At 37.6% G+C, this 12536-nt stretch overlaps 1 protein-coding gene and 1 long non-coding RNA gene across 2 annotated transcripts; one reads left to right on the top strand and one right to left on the bottom strand.

The window, feature by feature from the left end:
* Positions 1-200: 200 nt before the first annotated feature.
* LOC138184974 (alpha-ketoglutarate-dependent dioxygenase alkB homolog 4-like) lies at positions 201-2049 on the top strand (the record flags this gene model as incomplete). Its single annotated transcript, XM_069123511.1, has 5 exons — positions 201-226; positions 593-707; positions 988-1080; positions 1196-1626; positions 1846-2049. Coding segments are annotated over 5 exons (816 nt in total), but the record flags the coding sequence as incomplete, so codon positions are not given.
* Positions 2050-9996: 7947 nt separating this feature from the next.
* On the bottom strand, positions 9997-11501 carry LOC138184777 (uncharacterized). The gene is made up of 2 exons (XR_011174409.1): positions 10880-11501; positions 9997-10295 (listed from the first exon to the last, which is right to left on the bottom strand). It is a non-coding gene; the product is annotated as an uncharacterized LOC138184777 (long non-coding RNA).
* Positions 11502-12536: the final 1035 nt, after the last annotated feature.

Raw genomic sequence — 12536 nt, 5'->3', positions numbered from 1 at the left:
CATTGTCCTTTAGTTCCCTGACTTTCACGTACTATGTGTCTAAAATATGTATACATATGTACATATGAATATAGTTCGAAATAAGTATTTAGCGACTTTTAAGTTCTTTGTTACTTATTAAAGGATGGAAACAGTGCGTTCTTGTGGTTGAAAGGGAATAAGATCTTGTCTTCTCTGCGAAACTGAACATAAGATTGTGAAACCCAATCTTAAGACTCATTTTGAGGTTATGTCCCAAAAGTTTGTCTTTTTTACAAATAAGTTTTCTATTATGTTATATACTTGGACAATTAATTTATTTGGTAGCATTGCTATTTTTAATATTTTTTATGAAAGATTTAAATTATTTATTTATTATTTAATTTATCCGTCAATGAAACAAATGATTTTCTAACGCAAGTATGTAATTTTTAATGTAGGCAGTATGTATTAATGTAGGCAAAGTTACTGTTTTATGTACAAAATATGAAAGGTAACATTGTTATTGAACTAGATAATTTACTTTTTTATTAAATTTATACACATAACATTTAAAATTTGTTTCTATGTCTTATTAACTATTATGGATTATAATATTTTAGAAATGTTCCAGTTATGTATATTGTCCAAACTGTGACAAATCGTGGCCTGGTTGGGATGCTGATCTTTACAAAAATCATCCGTATCATCGAGGAACAGCCATAGAATTTCCTGGTGTATATATAAAGGTATTTACTTACCTGTATCCGATACATCCTTCCATTATTTAATTTCTAATTCATGGTAATATTATTCGTTAATTTTCCCTTTCAAACTAATTTACATTTAAGAATATAACAAGAGATTATCAACCATCAATTATAAAAAAAGGAGTAAGATTTTTTAGTGAAGAGAACTTGATAAAAAGTATTGTTAGAATAATAATTTTATTATTATTATTTATATTTGAGATAATATTCGTAAGAAATTAATATTAACCTATTGTTTTATATTCACTTTTATACAAAGCTAGATTTTCTAAATCCTTGGGAAATTAATTCATTGAAGAACGCGCTTGAAAAAATACCTTGGGAAGTTTCTCAGAGTGGAAGAAGGAAACAGGTATTTCAAACAGTATAATATATAACTACATTTATTATTATAAAATTTTGAGATATCGATAAAGTTTATTAATAGATAAGATAGGAAGATTTAAGACATAATTTAAAAACTCCAGAATTTTGGTCCAAAATGCAACTTCAAGAAAAGAAAGCTTCAGTTGGGTTTTTTTGATGGTTTTCCAAAGTCTACTCAATTTGTGCAACAAAAATTTTGCCAAGTACCCATGCTTAATAATTTCCAAACGGTAGAACAATGTACTTTAGAGTATGATTCGCTACGAGGAGCTTCAATAGATCCACATATCGATGACTGCTGGATTTGGGGTGAAAGAATAGTTACTGTGAATGTCATGGGTAACTCAGTTTTAACAATGAGTCCTTACCATGGTCCAGATACAAAATATAATTTAGAAAGCGTTGCAGAGTATTCCACTATACTCGAAGGCTTCGAATTTGATACAAATGATAAAAATGAAAGTAATAAAGATATCGTTGTAAGGCTCCCAATGCCAGAGGGATCGCTTATGATTCTTTATGATAGTGCAAGGCAAGAAATTTTTCTTACAGACATGGCGAATTAGTACTTAAACATCTATATCGTATTATATTTCTGTAATTGTTTGGCAAATTTAGTTATACAATTATTTTAATTGTCAGGTACAACTTGAGAAAGTATTTTATAACATAGATAAAATAGAATATAGTGAATGTGAATTTTATTGCATTATTTACATAATTACTAGATTCTCTTCTATATTTTTTGTAGGTATAAATGGGAACATTGTGTTTTAAGAGAAGATATAACTTCTAAGCGAATTTGTTTGGCTTATCGCGAATTAACTCCTCCATATTTATGCACCTCAACAAATAATGAAATAGTCAAAGAACTCTTAAAGAGAGCTTCGGTCTTTCAATGAAGTGTGACTAAGGTTTGAAAATAATTTATTCCAACAAAGTATGTAATATAAAATTTGTACGAAATATTTGTACGTTTCATTATGTATTATGAAAATATATTAGATCCTTCTATATATATATATATATGTAGTATCGTGAGTGAGAGGCCTGGGAGTTGGCGGGTGAACCGCGTGAAGTGTCGCGAGAGCCGAGGCGTTAGGCGTTTGTTTTTTCTATCGCGTAGTTTTGGAAAGAGTAGGCCTACGTGATCTTGCCCACGAGCGGTTGCCAAGCGACGGAAAAGAGGGGGAATCGAGAGTCAGTTGTTGGCGAGTGGCGTTACCGAGAGAGTGTGGATTGCGTTTTGTAAGAAGTCGAGTCGTTATCTAATTATTTAATTGTGCTGTTTTCTGTATGTTTGGTGTGAATAGTTCAGGTTGAACTACAATCGTCTTTTCTGTCAAATCAACATCTGTATCATCCATTCCTTGTAAATATATTATATCACGATATTACATTTTTTGGGGGCTAGTCCGGGATTGGACAAGACAGAAAACGAAACGGTTTAACAGAGCCATTCGCGCTAGTTGTGAGTTTACCGGTACGCGGTGCGGTAAAAGACGATATCGTTGACCATTTAAGTTGGTGTAGTGTGAAAAAATGGCTAACGTCGGGGACGAACGATTGTCGGGTGAAGAAGGTTCGACGCTGGAGGAGCTGAGAAGTAAGCTCGCGCGAATGAACCTCCCTATATCGGGCGCGAGGTCAGTGCTGATTGCGAGGCTGAATCGGGCGTGTAGGGCTGGACAATCGTATCCTAAGGGAGCGACGGGCGGTGAAGAGCCAACCGGTCAACGAGATTTAGAAAATGTACAGAGAGCTGAGCGTGATTGTAACGAAGACGAAAATGTTGAGAAAATGAATACGAAGGAGTTGAAAGAGCGCCTTGCTAGTTTGGGTTTAAAAACGACGGGAAGAAAAGCAGAATTACGCGCACGACTACAAGCGGCCATGGACGGTAACGATGTTTCGTCGGAAGAAGAAAGCGACGACGAAAGTGAGGACGAAGATGACAAAAAATACGCAAGAAGACACAAGAGAGGTACGCGAAGGGTGTATCAGGACCGTGATGAATATTGTCGAAGGGCATGTGTTGGTTCGACACTGAGTTTCAGAGACGTCGAAGATGCATTAGAGTCGTTTAGTGGCAACAAAGGTGAAAATGTCGAACGATGGTTCGAGTCGTTCGAGGAAGTCGCTGATACGTGCATGTGGTCGGATGGACAGAAGACAGTCTACGCGAGGAAGCTGCTGAAGGGATCAGCGAAAATATTCGCGAGCTTCGAGTGTCACGCCAGGACTTGGCATGAGTTGAAGAGGGGGCTAGTGAAAGAATTTTCGAGGAAAGTTAACAGTAGGCAGGTACATCAGAAACTTGAAGAAACAAAAAAGGAGAGTGATGAAGCATGTTTGGCTTACATGTACCGCATGCTCGAAATAGCCAGCCATGTGGACATAGAGGAGGAAGCAAAGGTGGAATACATAGTGGATGGAATAATAGACGACGAGAGAAATAAGGCTATATTATACGGCGCTACGTCAATCAAAGAATTGAGGAAGAGGTTAGTGATGTACGAAGAGCAGAAGAGTCGCAGAGTAAAGTCGATCGTGAAGCCGGCTAAAACCGAGAAGAAAGAGAAGCTCAGTCAATCTGCAGATGTAATGAAGAAAAGAAGATGCTTCATTTGTGGTAGTGAGGATCATCTAAGTGTTAAGTGTCCGGAGAGAGGAAAAGGTGTTAGGTGTTTCGAGTGCGGCGGATTTGGACATGTTGCAGCGAGGTGTACGGCGCGACCGAAAGAGACCTGCGTAGTGTCAAGATCCGAGAAGGGGAAGTATATGAAGGAAGTGATGATAGATGATTGTAGGTTTGTGGCATTAGTGGATACGGGTAGTGATCTCACATTCATTCGATCAGACGAGTATGCGAGGTTAGGGTCACCACCGCTAGGTAAATGTAAACTTAAGTTCGACGGTCTTAGTTCCGCTGGCAATGAGACCTGGGGTGAATTCACCAAGGTAATGTTGGTTGATGGGTATAAACTGCCAATCACTTTACACGTTGTTTCGAACAAAATATTGACGAAGCACGGCATGTTGTTGGGCACTGATTTTCTGGATCAGGTAGAATTACGGGTTAAGCGAGGCGAAGTGACTTTCTTGCGGCTTGACGAACAGACTAACAAAGACGTGCCGGATATATTTAGAATCAACGCGATAGAACAGACTGATGAAATAGACCTAACACACGTGCAGGAACCGCATTATCGGGAAGCAATTCGCGATATCATTAAGGGGTATAAGCCGGAGAAAAAGCGGGACGTTGGGATAACGGCAAAAATCGTGTTAAAGAGTGACAAACCTGTGGTTCGAAGGCCGCGAAGATTGGCACCTTCGGAGAAAAAAGAGGTGGACGAGTTGATGGAATTATGGAAGCAGGAGGAGGAGAAGGCTCAAGTTAAACGGAAGAAAGAAGCTGTTGAGAAAGAAGAACGGGAGAAACGTGAAAAAGAGCGACGAGACAGGCGTGATGGCAGTAACACTAAAGACGATCAAGACGGCGATCTTGGTAGTCCCACGTCTCATAAAGGTCGCAGTAGTAGTACCGGAAGTAGTAGAAGAGACAAAAGGCGGTCTAAATCTAGATCTAAGGAACGAGAGAGGGATCGTCAGAGAAGCGACAGAGATCGTGATAGAGATAGAGATCGAGAAAGAGATAGAGAAAGAGAAAGAGAAAGAGACCGTGACCGCGAAAGAGAGCGTGAAAGAGAACGTGAAAGAGATAGAGAAAGGGAAAGGGACAGGGAACGAGAAAGAGAACGTGAAAGAGAAGAAGCAAGGAAAACTGAAAGAGAAATTATGCGTGAAAGGGAGGAAGAGGAAGAGGCGAAGGAGAGGAAAAAGAACGAAAGAAGAGCGAGAGAAAAAGAAGCAGCTTATCAAGAGCGTTTGAGAGCATGGGAGACGCGGGAACGTCGCAAACAAAAGGAATATGAGAAAGAAGCGGAGAAACGCAGAGCAAAACGGGAAGCGAGAGAAAGGGAAGTGACGCATCAGATGACAGCGAGATAGAAGGCAACATCTGAGGGCAGATGTTATTGCAGGATGGCCGAGTGTAGTATCGTGAGTGAGAGGCCTGGGAGTTGGCGGGTGAACCGCGTGAAGTGTCGCGAGAGCCGAGGCGTTAGGCGTTTGTTTTTTCTATCGCGTAGTTTTGGAAAGAGTAGGCCTACGTGATCTTGCCCACGAGCGGTTGCCAAGCGACGGAAAAGAGGGGGAATCGAGAGTCAGTTGTTGGCGAGTGGCGTTACCGAGAGAGTGTGGATTGCGTTTTGTAAGAAGTCGAGTCGTTATCTAATTATTTAATTGTGCTGTTTTCTGTATGTTTGGTGTGAATAGTTCAGGTTGAACTACAATCGTCTTTTCTGTCAAATCAACATCTGTATCATCCATTCCTTGTAAATATATTATATCACGATATTACATATATATATGTCGGAGATGAAAGGGAAGCCGAAGCCGTTCCTTGGAAATTTTGGGAACATCTTCTAGCAGTCTAGCCTGGATTTTATCATAGCTGTAATTGTTCGAGATTTGTGATATCAAGATTGGGTTCGAGGCGACAATTGGTCGCCGAACGTAGCCACGGTCACGGGATGGATGTTTTATCTAACGGAGGTCTGGAGTGGTTGTATGTGTTCCCCGAGAAATGTGGTTGTGGCGGCATGCGACCTCGAGAGCGGGCCTAGCCACGTGTGATGTTGCCTCGGAGGTGCCGATGCAATGGGACATACATTGTATTAGTAATCAAAACTCCAGGCAGAAACTGCCTAGCAACGGCGTTTGGAACTTTCTCGATGCTTCCAACGAGTGTGCCTAGCAACGGCGTTTGGAATCTTCTCGATGCTTCCAAACGGGTATAGAAAACAAAATGCAATCGTACAGGGAGAAAAATCTCCACGAGACTGGCTTTCGTCTTGTGACTGCTTTAGAGAGTGACACGTCGTGTTTCTGTGCTTAAGATCAGTCTACGCTTAGTAAGGGATCATCCCGTTGATCGTGGATTCGTTTGAACTCAAATTATTGTTTATAACGATTATTAACTTATTGTTTGTAAACCATATTATTCATTGAACTTACTATCCGTTAAACGTATTATTCATTAGCTTTATTATCTGTTAGACTTACTAACCGTTCAACTTATTATCCACCAACTTTATTATTTGCTTAATTTATTATTCGTTCAATATATTTTACGCTAACTTCATTATTTGTTAAGTTTATTATTCTCTAGACTTATTATTTGTTAATCTTTGTAATAGACTTGTGTATACGTGAAAATATAATCTTAGTTGTGTTAAACAATGGATAACTCACGTGAAGAATTGTCACGCGCCCAAAATTCCAATCTCACCCCGACATATATATACACAGATATATATCTACAGCTACAGTTTTATAGAAACGTAATAATAAATGAAATTAGATATCTACTATTAGGTATTTAATTTCTAAAAGAAACTGACGAAAAAAAGTATTAAATTTAGAGCAATATATAAAAATCGATCTTCATTAACAAGAAATGAAGAAGGGAACTAACCAACCTACGCGACGTACTCCCGTGCACCAGATAACTCTAAGGCTCGGCGGAAAGCCCAAGCATTGACCTTCTCTCGATTCCTGTCAAGTAGTCTGGATCTTATCACGGTCGATGGCAAAGACCGATGATACTAGTGACCCAACAAACAGGCCTGCAATTTAACACACTCCAACTGAAACAAGTGAGAACCCGGGGAGGGACCGCTGATCAGGATTACGAAGGCATTACCCCAACTGAACAGTGGGGTCCCCCCGCCCGCGAGTTTTTCACTTAAACAGGATTACGGAGGACGTGAAATGCAGGTCTCCGCCCGAGTACCGAAGTACCAATCGGACAGTATTGCGGATCCCAGGTATCACCAGTGCGATGACAACTCCCGTGATTCGAGGCAAACGACGGGCAGTTTTCGAGCAGTTACTAACCACAGAGGTGTGCTTGGGGCGACTTACGAATCCAAAGATTTGTCCAGTGCACGTTGACCCGCACGTACCCGGAATACGCGCGAACGAGTACGTCACGCTACGGTTTGAAAGAACTGAGCGACCGTGAACCGATATATCGTGGGAACAATTTTTCCAGTGTGGTAAGCGGGGGGATCAAGAGAGACGAGATCTTTATTTTTCGTTCCAAGATAGATAAGTATCTTTGTACAGAATGAGCTTACAATGCACATAACATAGGTATCTATCTTATGATTAATTAAGGCTAAAACGCTCGCATCCCACGGTGTCCTGCGATGTCCCACGATGTCCCACGGTGCCCCCGCGGGGGGTTATTAGTCCAGTATAGATCACCAAAACTATTTTGGATGATCAAGACCAGACTATACTCATGTAGTTTTTAGCTTGATATCGTTTTCAAATAATAATACTAATATTCAAAATAGTACTTGGTGTATTATTATTTGGAAAACGATACCAATTACCGGGACCCACCACGAGGAGGTAACTACTTTCGGGTCCCATTTACATAAAGAGTTTCTAAGCATTGGAAGCAGAGATGTAAAATTATTTTATAATAAAGAAGTGGCGTGTATTGAAATTTATTAATTAATAATTAATAATAATAATTTATTAATATATTTACTATTAATAATTAATAATTTATTTTATACTTGAATATTGAACTTATCATCGAAGAAACGAAACTATGCGAGGTACCAATTGTAGCGCGTATGGACAAATGATAAGATGTCGTTGCCTTCGGTTAAATTGCACTTGCTTCCTTGATTCCATGAATATGATGTTGTGTCCTTGGTTTTGAGCAGAAATGGAAAATTACATCTTAAAATTACACTCTGTGTTACCACAGGTTTTATACGAAATAATGAAATGAGAGATTAAATACTGTATTTAAAATTAAAAGATAATGCTATATAGAAATAAAATAGCACTTGAAAAAAGACTTGATGGATTCCGTTAATAAAATAAAACAAAATAAATCATTAATTCACTCACTACGAATTGATGGTATTGATTTAAATCAATGGATGTAGAGTTACTTCCGAGTAACGGTACAACTGTTATAAATTAAGAACATAAATACTTTGAATTAATGGGAGAATGTGGTTATAAATTATTGGTATAACTGTTAAGAATTAATGGAGTAATTGTTTTAGATTAATGGCTTAAATGTTATAAATTAATAGTTTAAATGTTAAAAATTAATTGTTTAACTGTCATAAATTAATGGCTTAAATGTATAATATAACAGTTTAAATATTGTAAATTAGTGGCTTAGATGTTGTAAATTAATAGCTCAAATTTTATAAATTAATGGCATAAATATTATAAATTAATATCTTAAATGTTGTAAATTAATAGCTTAAATGTTATAAATTAATAGCTTAAATGTATAAAATAACAGTTTAAACGTTGTAAATTAATAGTTTAGACGTTATAAATTAATAGCTTAAATGTTATAAATTAATAGCTTAAATGTATAAAATAACAGTTTAAATGTTGTAAATTAATGGCTTAGATGTTGTTAATTAATAGCTTAAATGTTATAAATTAATAGCTTAAATGTATAAAATGACAGTTTAAATGTTATACATTAATAGCTTGAATGTTATAAATTAATAACGTAAATGTTATAAATTAATAGTTTAGACGTTATAAATTAATTCCTTAAATATTATAAATTAATGGCTTGAATGTTATAAATTAATAGCTTAAGTGTTGTAAATTAATGGTTTAGACGTTATAAATTACTCGTTACAATGTTGTTGTTTGATATTTTTTCTTACTTACCTGATATTTATGTTCTTCTTCGATGTTCACTCTCCGGAATTTCAGGCACAAAAGAGCTCGGGCGCGACTTCCGTGTTCCTTATATAACTTGACAAGGTGTCGGTTTGTTAATCAAACGGTAACGATTTTTTGACATAGCTGGAGGCGGTTTTTCCATTATAACAAAATCGAATTGAACAATTTCTTAATTTTTATCGTAAATTGGCGTCTTTAACGATTTAATACGATATCCATTTTTATCATTTTAGTAGTTTCTACAAGCTAAGACTAAATTCACACTTCTTTAATGCTAGTTTTCGACTAACAATTAGTTTGAACGAAAAGGGGAGAAAAAGCCTAACGGCAGTCGATAACGTTACTGTGAAATAAGTTAAGCTATTAAATAATCAGACAGATAAAATTTATATTAAGCGTTATATTATATTATCGATATTCGTTCAATTAGTCGTGCTAAGTAAAAAATAAAATGTTCTTTTTTCTTGAATAACACTTACATCAGTGTATGCGATATTTACAATTCTTATTTAATACTTACTTAAATGTCAGGTTCTTTTTTAATTCCTGTCTAGTTAAACGAGTAAATTTACTCGTTATAGCTGTAACATAAAATGGCTCTTTTTTCTTTAATAGCGCTTGCATCGATGTACGTGATACAGATATTAATTATGTAGCGAATAATATTCTTCGTTAGATCTATCAAAGGATTTATTAGGCTTGATGAAGTATCAAATTCTATGAAAATTAACTGAATGATTTTATTCGATTAGTATTCGACAGTGTCTATCATATTTAGCAACCTTTTTTCATAATAAATTTTGCTCGGATCAATTATTTTATAATAAATTGCAGGTTATGCCACTGTATATTATAAGATATTTGCCTATAGCTCTTTTATTTTTCTAATTCATTGATTTTATTATTAGTCTCGTTGATTTTTCCCGTGAGTATCTGTTGTACGTACATCTCCATTATGCTCAGATTTTTAACATCGTCGGATAACTATCTTTTTCCTAAAATAGTAATTAATCATTAGAGGAGTGAACTTGTCGGGGATTTCGTGGGTGTGAATTTTCGTAGAAAGGTATAAAATGATTCGATCTATTGTAGCTTGTCTTTTTTTTAATAAAAATTTATTTCATGCTATTCCTGGCAAATCACATGGCGCGATTAATAACTACGATACACGTTCAGTATGGACTCTAGCTGCGATTAGGCCATTGAGAAATTAAACGAAAGACGGAGAAAGAGTAACGACCATTCTCGAATCTGGCGAAAGTCTGACGCATCTTTATCTTCATCTCAAATTGACTAGTTTCCATTCTCATTCTAAGACGAGTATCGCAGAGAGGTTCGAAAAATGATTTTTCGTTGGAAAGTCAGATTTTATTCAATTTTCATTTCTCTAATCTCTACGGAGACTTTCGTTCTTTCAGAATTTTCTTCTTATTTAACGAGTGCCTTGACGAAGGATTTCTACAGTATCAGCCATAATAGAGAGAACTCGTTTGAAACAGTTTATCGCTAGAAAGCAAACACATCATTGGGCTTTTGCACGCTTAGACTCGATATGACAAATTTTAGCTTATATTTTTGTAATAGTAAGTTACAGGTGCTTGGATAGATCTCTTTCTCAATCGAAGAGATCTTAACAAAAGAACGATAACAGTTTGTACTTTAATGTCTCGATGAAAGAAATTTTATATTTTAACGTTTCAATATTTTAATGATGCAATAGTATAATATTTTAATAAGAAGGGAGAAATGGTACGTTCGTATACGATTTTATATTTTTAATCGGCAGAAATGAAGTTGAAAGGGTAGAAAAGCTATTGAAAAAAATTTGGATATCATCGAAGCATCTGCAGGTCGATCTTAATTCGATCCATCGAACGATGGCCCGCGGTCGGTTCGATCGTAACGTCGATTAACATTTGTGAACGGCTGGACCCGCTAGCAACATCAAAATACAATTTCTTTTGCCAAGAGAAAACATTGAATTATAGACTCAAGATCAACTTCAATTGACGACTAAAATTAGTCTCTTTGAAAAGTTTCGCATCCCTCACGATCACGACAGACATTGCGCACGACGATTAATTCGTTTCGAAGTTTTTCTTTATACAGAACCAAACCCGCGACCGATGAGTTCGCGGTAGGAAACGATAACAAGGAAGGCTCGCCGCAGGAAATCCCCGACTCTAAACCCGCGAGCAAGGAGGTTGGAGCGAAGGAAGCGATGGAAGCCATGAACTTAGGGGATTAAGAAGATGCGCATCCTCCAGACCAATCTGGGACGGTCAAGACAGGCACAAGACCTGCTCTTTCAAACCATCCTGGAGAGCACGATGGCCCTAGCGGTGGTGGCCGAGCCATACAGAATCCTGGACGCTCCGGACTGGACCGGAGATACGGATGGCTGTCACCTGAACATCAGCGCCGGGGACGTCCGCCCACGGGGATCCACTGGAACGCGGCAACGGCTACGTAGCGGTCGAATAGGCAGGAATGGTGGTAGTGGACGTGTATGTGTCGCCTAACAGCGGATCGATTATTAATTTAATTTTCATGGAAATTTGGTAACGTTTAATTTATCTTAACTAAGACAGCCGTGTATAAACGATTCTGTCGTTCTTTTTATTCGAACATGGGTAACATTTGATATACGATTTATATTTGTCGGAGATGAAAGGACATCGGAGCCTTCCCTTTGGAACTTCGGAAAACCCCCTTAACACCGTAATCTAGATTCTATCATAGGCGTAATTAAACAATTGTCGTCATTCGATCCGATTGTATTTGTTCGAGATTTGCGATAATGAGCTTCAGCTCGAGGCGGCAGCCAGTCGCCGAACGTAGCCGCGGTCACGGGATGAACGCTTTGTCTAACAAAGGTATGGAGTAATTCTATAGCTCTCCTTAAAAAGGAAATAGTTGTAACACTCGACAGTAAACATTCCAACGGTCTCTGTCCCGTAGCTCGCCACTTGCAGACCCTATTCTTCAAGTAAGATGATTGCCAGATGTCGATGCGTTTCCGCAGTACACATGCAGCTTTCCCTCGAGGGTGGCTAGCATCTTTTTCTAACCACCGATATGGAGATTGACCAATTTAACAGCAACGTCAATTTCCCTTACTTTCTGAACGAAGGCTTTTCTCAACGAATCCGAGGATCTCGCGCCTTTAGACACACCCCATATAGTTTTCCTCCGTGGCATCATCGACACGGAAATTCATTCTTTCTTACGATCTCATCGACGAAAAGAGTAACGCCTTACGATCAGTGGATATTACGCGTTTTATTAACAAAGAGTCCGACTTAGATTTCGTAAGCACGTACATCTATCATCCCGTTGACCGCGGATTCGTTATTGAACCTAGGATCATTATCATTAGCTTCTTGAGTATCTAATTACCACGGTTACTTGTCAAATTCTGTAATAATCGTATTCGCACTAGTCGATGTCTTCTTTATTGCATAGCGACAATGTGTAATTCAAATGAAGATTCGTTTCACGCCCCTAACCCTAATTCTAATGTAAACCCGACATATATAATATTAAATATTAATAAATTTCTTTAATTTTGCGTATTGCTTAAATGCGAGAGCATAGATTAATATTTATTAGCATTGCGCATTAAATTTCGGG

Source organism: Bombus flavifrons, chromosome 11, assembly GCF_040668555.2.
Source record: "Bombus flavifrons isolate JBK064 chromosome 11, iyBomFlav1_principal, whole genome shotgun sequence".
Classification (NCBI taxonomy): Eukaryota; Metazoa; Arthropoda; class Insecta; order Hymenoptera; family Apidae; genus Bombus; species Bombus flavifrons.
The sequence above is the reverse complement of the archived record's forward strand: the minus strand, read 5'-3'. Positions and strand labels throughout refer to the sequence as shown.